Source organism: Thamnophis elegans, chromosome 5 (genome assembly GCF_009769535.1).
Source record: "Thamnophis elegans isolate rThaEle1 chromosome 5, rThaEle1.pri, whole genome shotgun sequence".
Classification (NCBI taxonomy): domain Eukaryota; kingdom Metazoa; phylum Chordata; class Lepidosauria; order Squamata; family Colubridae; genus Thamnophis; species Thamnophis elegans.
Window position 1 is genome coordinate 7,266,849 of NC_045545.1, and position 21,384 is coordinate 7,288,232.

The 21,384-nt window shown below is 39.1% G+C and overlaps 2 protein-coding genes across 2 annotated transcripts in view; one reads left to right on the forward strand and one right to left on the reverse strand.

Annotated features, from left to right (window-relative positions):
- Nucleotides 1-4,495: 4,495 nt before the first annotated feature.
- TMED5 (transmembrane p24 trafficking protein 5) lies at nt 4,496-14,248 on the reverse strand. Its single transcript, XM_032218135.1, has 4 exons — nt 13,876-14,248; nt 9,178-9,275; nt 8,416-8,590; nt 4,496-6,685 (listed from the first exon to the last, which is right to left on the reverse strand). Exons 1-4 carry the CDS (start codon nt 14,059-14,061, stop codon nt 6,467-6,469), a joined length of 678 nt encoding a protein of 225 aa, XP_032074026.1. The 5' UTR covers nt 14,062-14,248; the 3' UTR covers nt 4,496-6,466.
- A 542-nt stretch (nt 14,249-14,790) lies between these two features.
- Nucleotides 14,791-21,384, forward strand: part of LOC116508897 (coiled-coil domain-containing protein 18-like) — a 10,117-nt gene continuing 3,523 nt past the window's right edge. Inside the window, exons 1-4 of the mRNA XM_032217699.1 lie at nt 14,791-15,080; nt 18,018-18,178; nt 18,314-18,461; nt 18,597-18,761. Of these exons, the coding sequence (XP_032073590.1) occupies nt 18,045-18,178; nt 18,314-18,461; nt 18,597-18,761 (447 nt within the window). The 5' untranslated portion in view covers nt 14,791-15,080; nt 18,018-18,044. The remainder of the gene's footprint in view (nt 15,081-18,017; nt 18,179-18,313; nt 18,462-18,596; nt 18,762-21,384) is intronic.

Sequence of the window (21,384 nt, forward strand, 5' to 3'; positions counted from 1 at the left end):
GGTCACCTCATGGCTGGCATGTTGCGCTGCTGCGACAGCGCAACACAGCCGTTTGCCCCTGAGGCTGTGCCTGGGTCTTTGGGTGCCCGCTCACAGGAGAGCAGCCACCCGGCAACCCCACAACAATAAGCCCCCCCCTGATAATAAGACCCACTCAATATTTTGGGGGTCAAAAGAAAATAAGACCGTCTTATTTTCGGGGAAACACGGTAGTGGCTTTCCTTTACCTGAATTTTTGATATTTTTTTTAAACCAAAGAGTAAAACTTTTTACTTTGAAGCTTCTTCCTTTAATTAGAGATAATTATTAGACATGGGTTGCCAACAAAATGAATTGTCACACAAAAGTTAAATAATTGGGGGAAAAGTTGTCCGATGAAATACTGCTCTGCTCTTATTTATATGATTTGAAAAACAAAAATACTGTTAGGATTATCAAGGAAAAATATCACCTTTTACAGAGCCAAAGGAAGAATAGATAAAAGGCATTGCCCAATGCTTGTGGTTTTTCAGAAAATTTAGTTGAACAAAGGTGAAAATTAAAATTTACTTCCGCTTGCCTTCACTAAAAATGTGGGTCTCTTCCATTTACTCAATCTCAGTTATTAAGTTGCCTTGCCTATAGCTACAATATTTTCATAAGAACAGGTTACTTTTTAAATGTTGGTCTTTTGAAATAATGCAAAATGTAGTTTTGTTATAATTCACAACCAGTTTTTAAATTTTCTTTTTCTGCAATATTTGTAATTCACATTGGACACCAGCAGTATTTGCAGTAGGGCTTCCATGCAAGATCACTATTGGAATCTGGTAGGGGAGAGAATGTGATAAACTATCGGTTTAATTGTAGATGTGTGTTTTCATTTTTGTCATGGTGGTTGACATGTTTGTATTGCTGGAACTGTTTTCTAGAATTCAAATTCAACATTAAATGTGTGTATTTTTAAGAACCTGTTTCTAGTTGCATTTGTTAAGCATGCAAAAACAAAAGCGCAGCTCTCTTTAAGTTTCTTAAAATAAATTATGTGGATATTTTCAGTAGATGACGGTAAAGCTAATCTTGTATGCAATTTTTTTAGGACTGTACCAACAATGTATACTTATCTTTCCCAAATTTATTAGTATTGCTGCTGCTGCTGCTACTCCTACTCCTACTAAAGTCCTGTTGTAAGTATTTCCAGGTTGAAAGGATTGGGCAGTGACATCACTATTGCCCAGAAGATGCAGTTGGGGGCTCTTTTCAAACTCCCATTAAGTTACCCACCAAAGTGGTACCCGTTCATCCACTTGCGATTGTGTGCTTTTGAACTGCTGGGTTGGCAGAAGCTGGAGCATGTGATGGGAATTCACCCCACCTATGGTAGCAGCCTGATCTCGAACACCAGCTTGCCGATTGTCAGCCCAGCAACCTACCCTCATGAGCCACTGTCCTTATCCCAAATTGACTGTATCAGTGCTATTTCTTTTTACATAGTGGTGAAATGACAGCCCAATGCTAGACATTTTAAGGCAGCCTAAAAAATTATGTAGGGCCAAAATTTTGGGGGGGAAAAACAATCTTAATTAGTAAATGATAGAACCTTTTAGACTCACTTTGTATTGATAAAAGTTAGTGTGTCTACTTTAGAAACATTTTAGCTTATTATTTAAATCTATCCTTCCAGATCTCTGAAATGGTTTATGGAAATGACCTTGAGAGACAGTATGAAGCGATTCAGGGAATGGTCGGGTAAATGACAACTGAGACTGCAGCAGTAATATGGGCAGGGCAAGAAGCTCAGAAGAGACTCTTCCCAGTTACATGGGCTGTAAAGGAAGACAGGAAAAGATGTATGTCCAGATTTACAAGATTATGCTAATTTAAGAATGCAATAAAATAGAATTCACTCATCCGATATACTGTATTTTTCGGAGTATAAGATGCACCTTTTCCCCTCAAAAAAGAGGGTGAAAACCTGGGTGCATCTTATATACTGAATACAGCATTTTTGGCCTCCCAAAACCCCGCCTCCTTTGAAAAATGGCCGTGCATAGCCTTTAGGAGGCTTCCAGAGTGCTCCTGGGAGCTGGGGAGGGCAAAAATGAGTGAAAAAAGGGCTGTTTTTTGCCCTCAGGCACTCTGGTGCATCTTATACTCCAAAAAATATGGTACCTTGAGTGGCTGATAGTTTCGTTATTTAAATAGGTTTAACTTACAGGAGAGTGAGCCCATTTTGTTAAATGTATTAATTTCAATCGAGAAAAATAAACATTAAAAAACAGCAGTTAGATAATATTAAAATAAAGACTTGTTATTAATAAAGTAACTGCATGTAAAGCGCAAATAGAGTGATATCCTAAATACCTCTATGAGCCCCTGAATTAGGTAGGATCATTGGGTCCACTTTTTGGTGTCCAGAATGGTACCTTACGGTTAAGTACAAGTAGTCCTCATTTACTGACTGCAATTAGGATTGGCAATTGTTGCTAAGCCACATGGTCATAAACTGAGTCGCCATTGACCATGCCTTCCTTACGACAATTGCTCTAATTGTGATGGTTAAGTGCAGTATTTCATAACCATGACTTGCAAATTCCTGTTGGAAATTAAAGTTACACAGTCTGTAGAGTATTTATGGGGCATAAGCAGTCAGGCATTACTCGGGGCAAATTTTACTGGGGTTTTTTTTTTGGTCTATGACAGTACTGTATATTTGAATATTTTAAAAAGGTGCTGTACTTTAAATAATAGCAAAAATTTGCACCCAAGGTGCAAACATCTGTTTCCTTATATTTTCCTCTTAAGTTCAATGTTAAGAGATTCTTATCTTCTTGTAAGAGAGAACAAAAGAGCAGCAGAGGTGGGAGAAACACGAGAGAAAAAGCTACAAGGGGATATCTTAGTCTATTTTCCTAACATTCATACATTGCCTGGGGAAGAAGGACCTGCCCCCTAAGCACGTAAATGGGAAAAATCACAGAAATAAAATACATAATTGATTTAATATTCCTTTATTGTTTTTCCCACAATCACTCTCGCGCCTCGATAAAAATCTATATTTTGTTTGCAGAATGTTTATTCCTGAGCTCCGTTAAATTGTATCATACAAAACATAGGACAAAATAAAACTTTTCAAAACAACTCAGTTAAGCAATGTTTAGGGATTTAAGGTTGTTGCAACCTTAACGCTGCAAAGGACAGATAGCAAGTTGTAGCTAAATATAGAGGTAGAAAGCTAGTCACAGCTTTTGTTTTGTACAAAACGTTATATAATACCTTTACCAGTGCTATAGTTACGACAGCCATTTTTTTTCTGAATTCCAAGACCATTGGAAGTACCATGTTTGGTTTAACTGCAAGATTAATAACATGGAAATAAAATTCAGCTTTCCTTACTTGCATATATGTTAATACGGGTAGGTATATATAATGCTTGCATTTTGTTCCTTAAATAATCAGTTGTTACATTTATTTGCTGATAGTAGTATTATGTAGATCAGTGTTTCTCAACCTTGGCCACTTGAAGATATCCGGACTTCAACTCCCAGAATTCCCTAGCCAGCAAATGCTGGCTGGGGAATTCTGGGAGTTGAAGTCCGGACATCTTCAAGTGGCCAAGGTTGAGAAACACTGATGTAGATGATAGTATGAAGTTTTCATGAAATTTGCTATAGCATCAAGACACTTGGGTAAAGATGCTCATGCTCACCAAAATCTAATTAATAGATAAACCCATTGTATGAATGGAAGATTAAATAATAGAAACATTCATTATAGTTGTACTAATTCTCATCAACTGATATGCTTTTGTTTACATAGAAGAAAACCACTTAATTTTGAGACGACCTCAGGGCATTCTAGAATGTTTCTCAACTCTGATTTAGTCCTCAGCTGTTTCAATTTACTGGTTATATTAATGGAATAATTCATTAAACAAAGATCTATGGGTTATATTGATCCTGTGAGATCGAAGAAAATAATTCTATCCATTTTTTCAAAAGTTGTATGGCCTGTTACTCAATACATCATAAGTTAAAGAATAATTTAAGTATCCAAATTGGTAGAATTACTGATAGGGAGTATATGTCTTGTATTCAAATTAGCACTAGGCAGAATAATGATACACAAAATTATTTGGTGAGAATACACAGGCATTGCTCGACTTACAACAGTTCGTTTAGCGACAGCTCAGTTACAATGGCATTGGGAGAAAAAGCCTTACAACCAGTTTTCTTGTGACCAGTCACATGATCAAAATTCAGCCGCTTGGCAACTGACACATTTATGACAGTTGCAGCGACCTAGAGTTGCGTGATCACCTTTTGCAACCTTCTTAATGGGGAAGCCAGATTCATTTAACACTTCCTAACTAACTGCAGTGATACACTTTACAACTGTGGCAAGAAAGGTCGTAAAGTGGGCCAAAACTCACTTAACTGTCTTGCCTAGCAACAGAAATTTGGGCCTCAAAAAAGTTGAGGAATGCCTGCACTTTTGACTTGATTTTGAGATACTTTTTTTTTAGAATTATTCTTCCCAATGGTATAATTTAATTCACAAAGTTAAAAATCATTCCGATGTGTTTTTAAAAGAATACACCTCACTTTTGGCCTACAACAAATGTGGGAAAGAACTTTAGGAAAACCAATTCAGCTGAACTGAAGAGTAATTTTAAAAGGCAACATTTCATATCATCCAATGCTACTTCTTGTCTGCCCTTGCATGCATGTGTATGTATGTGTACAACAAATATACACAAACATATATACACAGAATCGTGAAATCAAATCCATTTCCATTCTGCTACTCAAATCTTAAAATTGATTAAAATGGCAGTGAATCATTTTGTTATATTTCATGCTAAAACAGGAGTATTCTATACCCAATTTGTCAGGAGCAAATTTGTACCAGAAATGAAAACGGAACACTTGTTAATCATTTACCCATAATCTACAACAAGTGGCCCTAACCCCAGGGATGTGGACAGGTACCACTCCGTGGCCTATAAGGAACGGGGCCACGCAAGCCATGGGCAAGCTTCATCTGTACGGGATATATGTGCGCGAAATCATCCCTCCCCCAGTTCATGGAAAAGCTGTCTTCCACAATTTAAGTCATTAACAATGCTCAAAAGAATTCAAGAGTAGTACATAATGTTTGACAGCATTATAAAGTGAGAACATTGTAATGATAAAGATAGCCATATTTGTAATTGTTAAAATGATAAATCTGCATACAGAAACTTCCGAAGTCAACCAATTAAACTAAATAATGAATCCTGAATATCCAATATGTATATTAAACCTGTGAACACCTCAAAAATGATTTTAGTGTTTCACATCTCAATACCATTCTGTTCTTTAAAGCAACGCACTTTTTTTTCAGGCTTTCATGACAGAATGAAAAATGTTTCTGTAAACTCTTGTGTTAATTTTATTGAGTGTGACTCTTAAATCAGCAGCATCTTCCAGGATGCTAGTAGTCCTAATGCACATTAATATTATGTTATGAATATTAACTCAACATAGGTTGTTATGTCCAGGCACTCCAGAGTTATGAGGGAAGATTCTCGATGGTCTCTTGCCTTGCTTGTTTTTTTGCAAACATTTTATTATCCAAACTAGGTAACATCAGGGGTAAGCACTGATGTTACCCAATTTGGGTAATGAAACATCTGCAAGAAAACAACCAAACTCAGCTTCAAGGACCCCCCATTTCAATCCTGATTACAAATATTCTCCTTTATTGGGTCTCCAAAGTTAAAATTCTACATAAAATTTTGAGAAGAAACGTTAGTTTTCAAAACATAATTAAGTATGGCATTTGAACAAAAAGTTTCTTCTAGTGAATCAATCTTAGCAATAATTCAAAATGAAAACTATATAATCTTACATAGTTTTCATTTTGAATTATTACTAAGTGATTCACTATATTGACTTCCAAATTTGGACCAAAGTAGCTGATACTACTGAACCAATACAACTTTGCTTTATAGACTTGATTTTATTCCACCTATTGAATATTAATGTCTGTGAACTGCTGGAGTTTGGAACAAGTGCCTTTCAAATATTCATTCATTTTGAAAATGTCTTAGTACAAATTACAAGAAGCTTAATTTTAACAAGCTATCTAATAGTAGACTTATTTTCAGCATTTCTACTCGACTGGTCATTAAAATACTGAAAACACATCTTTATAAGGTTATGAAACAAATCATTTACTTTTTTAAAAAAAAGTTAGGCAAAAAGTAGACATAATTACAAATGTTAAAAATCTGGCATTGCTCCAGTATTCTGTGCAAGACAAATGGTGTCAGAGACAAATTATGCACCGTTAGAGAAAAGCCACTCTGTTCGTAATTTAAAAAAAATTCCTATGTGAAGGTTATTATCCATTCCAAACAGCTGAGAAGTAATAGCCATCTCTTTTTTTTCTTAAATGTATTGCAAATTCCCTTCTTTATTGCTTTAAATGAAACTCCCTTGTGTTAAGTTCTAGTTTTCCTTTTATCTTCAAAAAGACTCTTCAACAAGTACACCTGAACAGCTGACACTATAATCATTACTGCCATGTTAACTATGGACCAGAAGTTTACCCTGTCATAATTGCTTTCTTGTATATTTCTATCACGAGCTTCAAATGCTTTGAGCAGGTTTTGAATCTGAATGCTTTTGCCAAGCCGAGCCTTCACACTGTTAACAGATTCCTAGGGGAAAAAAACATACAACCACTAAGTTTTAAAATCAAATATTTTTAAAGAAAAAAAATAGAACAGAGAAATTTGAAAATTGTGAGATCATGCTCCATCCCTCAGCTGTCCACAGGCCATCGTTCCTAGCTACAATGTTCTGGTCAAGAAGTCTTTTATTCACATAGGCAGCTGAAAGGACTCTTCTGCTTTTCATATACTAGGTGGAGGTAAAGCTAAAGATTCCCCTAGTCATTCCCAACTCTAGGGGGCAGTGCTCAATTCCGTTTCAAAGCCAAAAAGTTTGAAGACATCTCTGTGGTCATGTGGCCAGCATGACTAAATGCCGAAGGTGCGCAGAACGCTGTTCCCTTCCCACCAAAAGTGGTTCCTATTTTTCTACTTGCATTTTTACATGCCTTCAAACTGCTAGGTTGGCAGAAGCTGGGACAAGTCACGGGAGCTTACTCTGTTATGCGGCGCTAGGGATTCGAACCACCAAACTGCTGACCTTTCTGACTGACAAGCTCAGCATCTTAGCCACTGAGCCACCGTGTCCCCTTTTTTCATATACCATATACTACTAAAATATTGCAAGACCACAAATCATCCTCTTTCAGCCAGACTTGTTCAGCTAAAAATTCCTTTGATCTCAATGTTCTCTAAGATGAATATAGTTGGTTTTTTTTTTAATTTTAGCACCCGTAACACTCCTGACACGCCAATCTTTATGTTTGTAAATACAGGTAGTCCTCAACTTATGACCACAATCGAGCCCAACATTTATGTGTCAAGTGAGAAATTTGTTAAGTGAGCTTTGCCCCAATTTATGACGGCCACATTTGTTAAGAGAATCACTGAAGTTGTTAGTAACATTTTTAAGTGAATCTGGCTTCCCCATTGACGTTGCTTGTCCAAAGGTTACAAAAGATGATCACATGAAGCCGTCATAAATAAGAACCAGTTGTCAAACATCTGAATGTGAATCACATGACTATAGGGATGCTGCAACAATCATAAGTGGAAAATGGTCATAAGCCACTTTTTTCAGTGTTGTAACTTTGGTCACTAAATGAACTGTTGTAAGTCGAGGACTACCTGTATACTATTCCAGGGTTGCTATTCCAAGCACGTATGCCCTCTTTATCCCATTCTTCCACCACAGAGAAAAAGTGAAGTTTTCAAAACATTCTGAATTTGAACCACTTTGAATCCTAATAAAAAATGCCCGTGGCACGACAAAACCACGCTCGACTAAGCCGCGCCCGACTAAACCGCGTCGCTGACGTCATCAACAGGGTGACAACAGCGAGCGTGGAGAAAGAAGGGCGCTTTAAATAGCGCTTTGAAAGCAAGCCGATTCAACTTAAGGTAAGGGTTAGGTTTAGGGTTAGGTTAAGGGTTAGGTTAAGGGTTAGGATTAGGTTTAGGGTTAGGTTAAGGGTTAGGTTTAGGATTAGGTTTAGGGGGATTAGGTTTAGGGGTTAATTTTAGGTTTAGCGTTTACAGCGTGCTTCTGTCTCCGCGCTGTTATCGCCCTGTTGATGACGTCAGCTACGCGGTTTCGACGAGCGCGGTTTTGTGGTGGAACCAAAAATGCCAATAGTGTGTATTGCACGAAGTAAATGTTTATGTAATCAATAGGGATAGATGTGCAATAGATGCCACATTGTCCTATTTGCAATCCAATTTTGATTCAGTGAAAAAAAGAGTCATAACATTCCACAAGAGCTGGCTATGTTACATACCAGAATATCTTCTAACTTCATATCTAGAAGCTCTGTTCCAGTTGCATATTTTCCCCAATCATCTTCTTCTTCTCCCATGTTATCTAAGATCAGTTCAAAGAAAATCACTTTCTCTGATAGGGTGCTAAATGTGTTGTCAAAGCAGAACATGTAATCACCTTCCTCTGTCTCCACTCTGTTAACATAAGACATTGCACTTTAATACACTGTAGAGGCAGTTATATTCCTTCTAAATCTCTTAATGACAGTACTCTGAAACTTTAAAAGGATGCAGCTAATTTTACATCTTCTAAACTGTTGCAGCACCATGAGTTGCTAGAAATTTGCAGGGATGTTGTGCAATTGTTGAGGAAAAGAGCAATATTTAACATCTGTTGGACATTGGCTTAATATTGCCGTTTCCCTTAAAACTTTAAAACATCCCACAGTTATCTTGGTGAGTTCACTATCTGTCTTAAACCACGGTTCCCAAACTCACAACACAGCATGCCATGGAAAGAATTATAGACACTAAAGACACTGTGAAGCAAAAAACTTTGGGAACTTCCAACTTAGCCTATTCCAGCTGCAGAAAGACAAGATTTTAAGTAATCTCCCTTTCCATAGCAGTTCCCTATACCTTGCTTCATATCTTTCAAAAAGATCTCACCATCTTTTAGACAATTTGGGGGAGGGGGGGACGTACAGCAAGGATCGCTCAACCCTTCTGTGAATTTTCTTTTTTCAAAACTCAGGATCTGCCAAGTGGTTTTCTAAACTTACGTGTGGACACCGTCTGATTTTCTCTGTTCAAAAACTATGGTTTCATGTTTTGGCGATACGAGGTGAAAATCCACATCTAAACCTGCTCCGTCTAGTACCTAAGAATGCAACAAAGAAAGAAATTAAACGAGTACTCATCAACTTAAGAAATTGGTATATGAGGTTTTTAAAAACCGGTCTTAAACTGAACAAAGTGATATAAGTCTGTGCACCAGACATGGAAGCCATTGAGGACATCTAATTTATATAGTAAGGGAGAACTGCAGATATAGTTGATAACAGTACATCAAAATATTATTTAATAGATTAGATAAACATGGCCCAAGATTTTGTGAAAGCAACAGCCTTTTTACTCTAGCCTCGTGATAGCGAACCTATGGCATGCGTGTTACAGGTGGCATGGAGAGCCATTTGTTAGGGCATGCGAGGCGTCGCCCTGTCAGCTCCAGAGCACATGCGCACGCTGGTCAGCTGACTTCGGCCTTCTTTTGAGGTTATTTTTCGCCCTCTGGAGGCTTCCTTGAAGGCTTCTTGAAAAACTGGCCCTACAGGTAAACCGGAAGTTCAGGAACGGACTTCCGGTTTGTTCGTAGGGCCGTTTTTTGCCCTCCGGAGCCTTCAGGAGGCTTCCCTGAAGGTTGTAGAGGGCAAAAAACAGCCCTACGAGCAAACTGGAAGTCACTTCTGGTTTGTCTGAAGGGCCGTTTTTCACGCTCTGGAGGCTTCAGGAGCTTTCAGGGAAGGGAAGCCTCCTGAAGGCTCCGGAGGTCAAAAACCGGCCCTACAGACAACCGGAAGTCATCATTCCCAAACTTCCGGGTTCCCCGTAGGGCCATTTTTCGCCCTCCCCAGGTTCCTAGAAAGCCTCTAGAGCCTGGGGAGGATGAAAAAAGCATGCCAAAAGTGGGGGAGGGGGAGTGCCGGTCGTGTGCGCATGCGCGCGAGGCGTGGTGGCACGTGGATGCGGGCTGGGGCCGCATGCACAACCCCCTGTGCTCCCCCTACTTTTGTCACGGGAGCCAAAAAAGGTTCGCCATCAACTGCTCTAGCCTTTACTTTGTTCTTCATGTTACAAAGAACAATAGCAGCATTCTTTACAAAAAAAAAAAACCTGTCATTACACAAAGATACTTATTCCATGGTTGACATCTATGCCACCTATGGCACTTAGCATCTTCTATTTGTATAACCCAAGTCACCTTGAGATAGTTGGCAGATCAATTTTATGCACACACACATCAAAATAACCACTCCTTTCCCAATAGTGAAAAGGAAATTTAAAAGAATACTAATATGGCAGAGGTTAATTTGAAATGAACTTTCTAGTAACCTTAAGTAGAATTAATCTACAAATCCATTTGCTTTGTCATTAAGAAATCATGCTGCATAAAATACGGAATAGAATAAAAGTACACGTAAGCAATAAGCAACAGCTTGTTCTGTGCCACTGGAGAGGAACCTGTTCATATCCAATGTCGTCAAATTCTCATTTAAACTATCTATTCATCTCAGTCAGTTCATTGTAGGCTTATTTGGCTTAATCTGAGTATGCTGCAGAATTTTGTTATGTAGACTTGTCAGTCCAAGCTTCTTCTTCTTTTTAATTAAAAGTTTTAATACGTTTTACAATTATATACCTTTCCCCTTCCCTCCCTCCCCCCCCAATCCCACATCCCTTCCCACCCTCCCCCCCGCAACCTCCCAGAGCAAATACAGGGTATAAACATTTAGCAATCATACACTAAAATAAACTAACTTTAGCATCGTACTTTAACTCCCCTTTTGTAAAGCTAACTTTAGATAAGTTGTAACATTCCTTGTTCATTCATTCATAAGCTAACTGAAATTTCTTAGTCCCATATTTATTTTGAATACAGTCAATCCATCTTCTCCATTCCAGCTTGTATTTCTCATCTGAATGGTCCTTGAGGTATGCTGATATTTTAGCCATCTCCGCTAAGTTTGTTACTTTTAACGTCCATTCTTGAATGGTAGGCAATTCTTCCTTCTTCCAGTACTGCGCCACCAACAGTCTTGTTGCCGTTGTTAAATTCAGAATCAAGTTAGTCTCTATAACTGTACAGTCTGTAATTATACCTCACAAGAATAACTGAGGAGTGAACGTTATCCCCTTTTTAAGAATATTTTTTAATAATCCACCATATTTTTATCCAAAATGCTTTGACTTTTTTTACAAGTCCACCATATATGATAATACGTAGCATCAGCACAATCACATCTCCAACATTTAGATTGTAAATTCGGAGACATGCAAGCTAATTTTTTAGGATCTAAGTGCCATCTATAAAACATCTTGTAATGCTTCTAAAAACCAGTTTGATCAAGCTGTGTCACTGATCTTTAGCTAGTCTGTTTGCTCTGTAAAACAAACACGAACTACCACATTCCCTCAACCTAGACTAGCCATCACATGTAAGACTCTCAGGTTCCTAGCAAGCATGGCCAATAATCAAACTAGAAGTAATGATGGCACATGTAACCTATTCCTCTGGAATGTACCAAGTTGGGAAAGGCTAGATGATGGCCAGAGATGTGAATGCTTCATTCTTTAAAGTTTTGATACTGCAAATAATTTTTTCCAAAGCACCTGAAGGCCAGACAAGGAATAATGGATGGAAACTGATCAAGGAGAGATTCACCCTAGAAATAAGAAGATATATTCCAACAATGAGAACATGGAACAGCTTGCCTTCAGAAGTTGTGGGAGCTTCTAAGATCAATGTAGAGATGTCATTAATTTCTTTATTTCTTTTTTCTCAATAGATTTTAGACTGTGCTTGTTAAAAATCCATACTGTGTACGGGTTCTGGGAAGTCGAGGGGGGGGAGGAGGAGGGGGGGTTGGGGGGGAGGGTGGAGGGAGGGAGGGGTATACATTAGGCTAGACAAGAATTTGGTGATAAATTAGAACTATTTTGATACACAAAAAATTGTACTCCGATGTCTTACTGATTGAGGAATGATGAAATGTTTGTTTTAAAAGAAATAAAACTTTTGAACCAAAAAAAAAAAAAAAAGAACAAAGTAATAATCCATGATAACAACTGATGAGTTTCACATCAGAAAGTTTCATGAGCAACAAAAGGGAAATTACTATCAGGCTTCATATTAATAAAAGCAAAACTAAAATCTTCAAAAAAAAAGAAGTTGTGGGAGCTTCATCATTGGAAGCTTTCAATAAGAGACCGGACTGGACTGTCATCTGTCAGAAATGATTTCCTGCTTAGGCGGAGATTGGACTGGATGACCTACAACCATGATGGCACGTGTGCCGGAAGTGGCATGCAGAGCCATCCCTCCGGGCACACCAGCCGTTGCCCGTCGCTCTTCTGAGTTCCGGTATGCACATGCACACTAGGACAGCTGGTCTTCACATGCGCACCAGAAACCAAAAGACCAACACGCATGCAGGAAACTGGAAACTCAGCTTCCTGGCGCATACATGTGTGCTGAGAAATTGCTCGAGTGTGTGCTCCAATTTCAACACTCGGTGATGAAAAGGTTTGCCAACCCTAACCTACAGAGCACCTTCCAACTCTGCTATTCTATTCTGTTATGTAATAAAAGACGAATAGGTCCTAAACATTTGACTTGCAACTTTTAAATTAAAATCCAAGACCAAAAACGGAGAACCTGACCAAAAAAAAAAAGATTATATTCCCATAATATAATATAGAGCCGAGGTGGCGCAGTGGTTAAATGCAGCACTGCAGGCTACTTCAGCTGACTGCAGTTCTGCGGTTCAAATCTCACCGGCTCAGGGTTGACTCAGCCTTCCATCCTTCCGAGGTGGGTAAAATGAGGACCCGGATTGTTGTTGGGGGCGATATGCTCGTGGCACAACAAAACCGCGCTAGGCAAAAGAGCGCCGACAAATACGCGTCGACAAGTACGCGTCGTCATTACCGTGCGTCATCACCGCCGCGACAACAGCGCGGCAACAGAAGGGCGCTTTAAAACGGCGCCGCGGCAGAAAGCCGACTTCAATTAAGATAAGAGTTGGGATTAGGTTTAGGGGTTTGTTTTAGGGTTAGGGTTAGGTTTAGCGTTAGGGTTAGGGTACTGAGTGCTTGGGAATGCACGATTTTGTCCTCCACGATTATGTCATCGCGGTAGGGTCGCGTTTTTCCCTAGCGCTTAGAATGGCGCAAATTAATCTTCGCGCTTATGTCTCCGCGCAGAAGGGCTTCGTGGATTTGTGGTGGAACCGATATGCTGACTCTGTAAACCGCTTAGAGAGGGCTGAAAGCCCTATGAAGCGGTATATAAGTCTAACTGCTATTGCTATTGCTATAATCACACTTGCTTTTCTGCAATATTAACACAAGGTTTGTGCCCTGCCTATCGCCATGTGAATCTGGGCAGAGTGACCAATGCTTTACGTCACTTTCTTTCTAGCTGCCGAAAATAAAGTGTGCAGTGTAAGAGGAAACCGCAGATGTGAACTTTTCCCCAGGACAGTGTCTTTGAAGTGCATACTTCCTCTTTAAGCAGGGGATATTTTCCTCTTGTGGTTTGAATCAAAAGCTTGCCTACCGATTCTTGGGAAAACTCAGGGCACTGAACTTCAACCCGGGCACCCATACATCAAAACACACCACCAGCTGCCCCCCTCTCCCCTTTCTTTGGGTATATTTCATCTACAGGCGATCGAACCCCGATCTTCCACCCTCCTCACCTGGAATTCGATCTCCAACGTGGCCTCCTTCTTCATGGACTGGAAGAAGCACTCCTTGCGGCCGGCGGGTAACGTGAAGGTGAAGTCGCTGTCTAGGGAAGCAACAAAACCCCAAACTCCAGGCGGTGGGAGCAGCAGCAGCAACGGGACGGAGACTAGCCAACGCTGCCCGCTCGCCGTCCTCATCCTCAAAAGCTCCGCAAACGGGGGGAAAGAAGAGTCCGGAAACTGCAAGCCGCAGATCGCAACTCGCGCCACCTCCAACCAGGGCGAGTCTCAACACGTGTCGTCGGGACGTGCAGAGTTACGACGGTGAGAAGGCGCGGGGGGGGGGGAGTTGTTAATAAGAGAAAGAATACCCACAATTCACAGCCTGGAGGAGGAGGCGGGTTGCGTCCAGAAAGACACGCCCCCTTTAAAAAAAAAACGTCGGTGGGTCTCTTAAAAAAAGGAGCGGCTTTGAAGAGCTCGCGTTCGCAAGGCACGGCGGGGGATGTAGTCCGCCCTGCGTTCAAAATGAGAAAGAAGGAGACTACCGCGGGACTACCACTCCCGAGAGCGCGAGGAGCCGAGACAGACGAACCAATAGGCGGCGACCGCTTCCTTTTTAAAGCGTCTTCTATTCGCGGACGACTTCTTCTTCTTTTTTTTTTAAACCTTCGAGCCTGCGCGGTTAGAACGAGCAGTTCCCAGGACCGCGGATTGAAAAGCAAAAGTAAAGCGTTGCGCTGACTCCTTATATATATATTTATTAAAAAAAAAAAAAAACGCGGAGGGAGGGGATAAGAAAGGGATTCTTTTTTTCGCGGGAGCCTATCCAAAGGCTCGAAAGGTTACCTTGGTGACGTCGTTCCCAACTGTCAATCCGAGAGGGGGGGGAGGCTTTTTAATATTTGGGTCGCTGTAATGCGGCTCTTCATAGGGTTCAGTGGGGGCGCAAGGAGTGCTCACTCTATGGGGGGGGGAGGAGAAAGACGTTGCTAAGCAACGGAAAGCTTGCGGCCTGGAACCCGCGTGAATCCAGGCGGTTCAGTAGCTGAGGGAGAGAAGGCGGCGGCGCCTTTGAGCGAGGAACCATTTATTTATTCGTTTTATTTTATTTTCACGGTTTTTTTTCCCCACCCTGAACCTCCCGTTTCTCCGAGCGTTACTCTTTTGGGGGGGGACCCGGAGCTCTGAGAGAAAGCATGAAATTACACATAGAGGTGAGGGAGGAGGAATATTGAGAGTCTCGGCCGGTTGCTGGTGGCGGAGACTGAACTGAATTTCGGGAATAAAGACCGAAGAAGGGCGGCGAAGAAGCCCTTCTGAGGGGAGGAAAAAAGCGCCATAAGGTTTTTTTTCTCTCTCACGACCCTTTTAAAAAAAAGAGCCTAAAGTAGCTTCTGTTTTATGGTTGATATTTATCAGTGTTTGCCATATTAACAATTAAAATGGATGCCTTCGTAGAATATGTATTGAATCGTGTAAAAATATTAAGCCGATTAGATATTAATCAATGAAATAGGAAAAAATCCTATTAAAAAAATAACAATAGGAAGAGTATCAGTGTTTGCCACATTAACAATTAAAATGGATGCCTTCGTAGAATATGTATTGAATCGTGTAAAAATATTAAGCCGATTAGATATTAATCAATGAAATAGGAAAAAATCCTATTAAAAAAATAACAATAGGAAGAGTATCAGTATTTGCCATATTAACAATTAAAATGGATGCCTTCGTAGAATATGTATTGAATCGTGTAAAAATATTAAGCCGATTAGATATTAATCAATAAAATAGGAAAAATCCTATTAAAAAATAACAATAGGAAGAGTATCAGTATTTGCCATATTAACAATTAAAATGGATGCCTTCGTAGAATATGTATTGAACCGTGTAAAAATATTAAGCCGATTAGATATTAATAAAATAGGGAAAAAATCCTATTAAAAAAATAACAATAGGAAGAGTATCATGGCTTTAAATTTTTGCAAATATATCCTCCGTGTCTGGCAAATAATTTTTTGGACCCCTGAAAGGTTAGCACTGAACACTAGAGGAATTAGTAAGAGCTTCAGGATCCCTTATCTTTGAATGTTATTTTTATGATAATTTTTATTAGATTTTTAAAATAGAAACATGAGCTAATAGTGAAAATATAAAAGAGGAAAGAGAGAATAAAGCCAAAAGCGCAGAAAGAAAAAGAATGCAAAGAAATCATTTCTGAAGAAGTGACTTTTATGACCATTTTTTACAGTTACAATTGTTTGCAGACATGGTCATGTGATCAAAATTCAGATGTTTGGCAACTGACTCGTATTTATAACAGTCACAGCGTCCTGGAATAATGGGACCACCTTTTACTAACTTTTGCCAACCAAATTCATTGGGGAAGCTAGATTCACTTAACTGTTACTAACTTAATAACTGCAGTGATTCACTTAATAAGTGTCACAAGGAAGGTTGTAAGATGTGTTTGGCTTTCTTGCATGTACACCAAGCATGATAAAAAGGGTTCCACCACAAAACCGTGGTAGACAAAACTGCGGTAGCCTAAAGCGCGCTCGACGAAAGCGCGTACGTGACATCATCACAGCGTGACGAAAACAGCACGCTGTGAGCGGGAAACTTAAAAATAATGCGAAAACCTTACCCTAACCCCCCCAAACCTAACCCTAAGCCTAACCCTTAACCTAACCCTATACCTAACCCTTAACCTAACGCTAAACCTAACGCTAACCCTTAACCTAACCCTAAACCTTAACGTAACCCTAAACCTAACCCTAACCCTTAACCTTACCCTAAACCTAACCCTTACCTTTATGTGAATCGGCTTGCTGTAAAAGCGCTTTTTAAAGCGCCCTTTTTTTTCCGCGGTCGTATTTGTCGCGCTGCTGATGACGTCAGGTACGCGCTTTAATCGGGCGCGCTTTAGTGGACCGCGGTTTTGACGGGTCACGGATGAAAAGTCCCTTGTTCATATTTTTAGCATCAATTTGAAGCACACCTATCTGTTTAGGCATTTTTTCCAGTGACAAATATCATTTTATAAAATTTCTCTTTAAGTATAACATAATGTGAATTTCAGTCCTTTCATCCACATATTCTTGCATTGTTTCATTTGTATATTATAGCCAAACATTTGTCCCATTTTATCATAAATTCACTTTTTTCTTGTTTCAAATTTAACAAAAGGTTATATGTTCATCAATTTGTACATAGTTCTGAAAACAGGTTAATTCAGTATAGAGTTAAATGTTAACATCATTCACATGTATAAGAGTGTAACATCTATAGTATAAATACATATTAAAATGAGTGATGCCTACTATTCAGAAAAACCTAAGACAGTTGAAACTACTGTAATTTTAAAGAACTTTCAAAGGAAAAGTGGATTCAATTATAAAAAAGTTGTTCAGTAATGCCAGATAAATAATGTATTTAATGTTCTTTCCTAATAAAAGAGATCTTAATAAAGCTGAATATGTACTGTAAGTATCAAACTAAACTTAATTCTTCTAGAGAGCTGCCTCCTCTAGGCTGAAATTGACTTGTATTTCCTTCAGTGGTCTGATCAGGAACATCTTGTCTGGTTTAAAGCTCAATTTAGCTGTCATCCAGTCCATCACTACCACGAGTCCCAGATTTAGTACATCAGCATCAAGTACCTTGGTGATTCTCCTAATAAGATTTAGAATGAACCCTGAGGATACAGATGTGTCTATGGAAATCTTACATACATCTGTATCTATGGAATATTAATGTACTAACATGAAGGAGTATAGCATTATAAACAGCATTATCTTGAAAACAACCTCTATGGCATTCAAATCAGTATAGTAGACCCTGCATTGGTGGGATTTCTGTTAACTAGAATATGTGATTTATGCACCCGTTGTATTTATGCAGGGCACTTTCTCCTAGTTATTACCTTCTATTCATCATTGGGTATTATTATTCAACTTACAGTATTCCTATCAATTTAACATGACCATAAATTGAAGTTTTTTTTCCAAACAACTAATTGTTTGATAAGAAACAGCAGTATGAAAGTGGCTGAATGTATTTGTGCAGCTAGAGTTAACATTGCTTTCTGTAATGATGAGAATTAAAAAGCAATTTTTCAAAGTGAAAGATATTACTGTTCTTTTTTTTAGTTATTTATTTCAGACAAATGAATATAAATGGAACCTAACTCATGGGCTTCCAGTGACCAACAAGAAGATGTGGAAGATTTGCTTGCGAACATTGTAGCATTAAGAGGTCATCTAAAGAAAACAGAAAAAACTTTACAAGACTTGGGAGAACAACTTTATAGGTATAGCTGTATGGAACTAAAGTTACTGTTACTGATATGATTATTTACATTGTGTTTATATCCTAACCTGAGATTTTCTGTAAGAATAATTAGTGTAAAAAATTGAATATGTTTCTTTTATTTTTGTTTTTCCAGTAATAATTCACATAACTCTGAACTTGGCGTTCATGAGCTTGAAATTTTAACACTGGAAGATCTGGCTGATACTTCTGAATTGCAGAATTATACTGTGAGCAAAATGTCTCGGCATAACAGTGATTCTTCAAGGAAATCCAGGAGCAAAGTAATTATTGAGAATTTGCTCATTTCTTGCAGTATGCCTACATTATCTTTGATTTATCCCAAATCATGTTACTGTTGATCCTTAAAATTAAAAATGAACAACATTTGTGTTTATTACAAATGTGATTTTTTGTAGTCATACTCACTGGCTTTTGATAAGAGCATGGAAGAGGAAAATGAACTTCTAAGGGACAAACTGAACGTAGTCCGTGAAAACAATGCTTCGTTAATTTCTCAGAACCACAAACTAATGAATGAAATTGAAACAATAAAGTTTGAATTGAACCAGTCAAGAGCACAAGTAGGTATCTTAAAAAGCATGTTTATTACCTGCTATATTGTTAATTACACCCTATAATATTCTCATTATGTTGAATTGTAATGTGTAATGTTTTTATGTTACCACTTAGGAATATTTAGGTGCATTTTTTAAATATTACCTTGGCTGAGATTTGAAGGGGTGAATTTAAAGTGGCATAATGATGTATTTTACTCTATTAAAAACCATTGTTCCATCTTTCTATATTTATTTATTGTTGTATGTATGTTCCAGCACAACTCTGGAGAGCCTTGAGCAATTTCAATTTCAACTTGGTATACAGATGACACCCTCTGGAAACAATACTGGGGGGGGGGGGGGGTAAAATACCTCTGGGTGTGGGTGTGTCTGTCTCTGTGTGTTTCAGCATAACTCTGGAATTCCTGGGCCATTAAGGAGAATGAGTGCGGCATCCTAGAGCGGCAATTGTTGTGATGTCAGTTCCTTCGCAGCTTCCTCTGGAAAGCCAACCATGACATTCATTCTCCAGTGGACCAATGGAGAAGCTCCTGATGGATTTGGGGCAAAGTGCCAGGCTTGTAGACAGGATAGGAAAGAGGAACGCATGGGAGGGGGAAGGCAGAGGGTAGGGTTGAAGGGCATGGGAGCAGAGGGAAGAAAGGCCCCTCTCAATGGCTTCCTGTTAGACAAACACTTCAGGGCAAAGTGCCAGGATCATAGACAGAGTGAGAAAGAGGAGCGCATGGGAAGGGAGAGGGCAGGGATGATGGGGCATGGGAGTAGGGGGAAGAAAAGCCCCTCTCAATGGCTCCCTGTCATTTATAGACTTTGACGTCTATAAATACCAGGGCAACACCAGGTTATGAGCTAGTGGACTACAAACCTTGATATGTCTCTTTCACACATACATTAAGCGCCCACAGCAGTATTAGATCACCAAAAATCAGTCCTAAGCTTGCAACATTATATAGCCTTGTTTTTGCTATAATTGTCAGTGTTTAAGTATATTGTTAAGTGAAAAAGACAAATATTCATAGAATATTTTTATTTCTATTGGGTTATTGACTAACTTAAAGTATCATGCTATGTGCAGATTAAAAATTGGAAATTAGTAAAGAAATACTGTATTTATATTGCTAATTATTGAAGTTTTTGGAATAATTTGGAATAATTTTTGGAAGTAGCAAAAAATAGATTGAAAAAGAAGTTTGTAATCCAATAAGTATACAAATGATCTATTAAAAAGAACAATAATGGATCCTTCCCTTTTACCTTATTTTTCCAGATATCTTTCCTGAATCTACTTTGGGTACACGTTCGGTCCATATTCCAATATTAGAAGAACAGATAGTAAACTTGGAAGCAGATGTTCAAGCTCAGGATAGACTTCTAAAGTAATTGTTGTTTAAATTATTTTTACTAATTTGCAAGGTTGTTTCATTTACTATTTTCCACTTTGAGCTTGGTTCACATCATTTCATATTGAGATGAATGTTGTATCAAGCTGTATCAAGTTGGGGTTTTCTTTCTGATAATAAGATATGCTCTAGGCCCTCCAGTTTTGGGAATTCTTTATCTCTTTATCTCTTGTTTTGAAGGGGGGTTGCACTATCCCAAACAGAGCCAGAGCAAATTTGGGGATCCTCCTAAACTTATAGCTCTGTTTGAGGACTAGATAGCAACTGTGACCAGGTCAGTCTTTGCAGAGCTTTGTGTTATGTGCCAGTTTCACCTTTTCCTTGGATAGGAGTCTCTGCTCACTATCACTCACAGCTTGGTCATCTTCTCGATAGACTATTCTATAGTCCATTGGAATCTGTTAATTAGCATTCTTGAGATATTTTATTGTATCTTTATTTGATGGGTTTGTCTGTGTTTGCTTGTTTTTATTTCAGTTAATTGTCTACTTATTTTCTATTGGGGAGGGGTTGATTTTTTTAAAAAAATATTATTGTTGTTAGCTGCCAGAGTCTTTGGTTTGAAGTGAGTAATGATAGTGAATGTAGAAATGAATGAATGTTCTACCTCTTCCTATCTTCCTAGAAAACTAATTTGAATACAGGATAGCAATTGGGATTGGAATATCCATTGGTAAATAATGTCATAAAGTGCAATAGTATCACTTAGTAATTGCAATCCCTGAGTCCTGGTTGCCGTCATTAAGTGAATACCTTGATCATTAGGCGATGCAACTTCCTGCTGGCTTCCCATAATCAAAATCAATGGTGAATCCTCAGGAAACTGCAAGTCCGTGCCCACAGATATGCATGGAGGTATGGGGATGAGTAAGAAATATACATGAGATCCACTGCATGGCATGGCAGGAGTGTATGAGTGCACAAGCGGTGTACAAACGGCACGGGTCAGGGAAGGCAGGCAAAAGATGCAGTCAGGAGTGTGTGTGATAGGCATGGTGTGGATTAGGGGAGTGTGATTATTCATACGAGTTGTGTGAATTGGGCAAAGGTGTTGTGCAAGAGGCAAGTCACTGGCAGAGTTGGGGACAGTGCAAGGAGGTGTGGTAATAGATGCCAATCATTGAGAAGGGTTCACAAAGGTATGTGACAGGCACCATGCAGGTCAAAGAGGGGGCCCGGGGATATGGGTTGGGGTGGGGCTGCAGAGGTGTGTGACTGGTGAGTAC

Coding starts and splice junctions, on each gene's coding strand:
- TMED5 (XM_032218135.1), bottom strand. CDS start 14,061: ATGAGGACGGCGAGCGGGCAGCGTTGGCTAGTCTCCGTCCCGTTGCTG. Junction 9,276..13,875: donor CGTTGGAGATCGAATTCCAG/GTGAGGAGGGTG, acceptor TTGCATTCTTAG/GTACTAGACGGAGCAGGTTT. Junction 6,686..8,415: donor TGAAGTTAGAAGATATTCTG/GTATGTAACATA, acceptor TTTTTCCCCTAG/GAATCTGTTAACAGTGTGAA.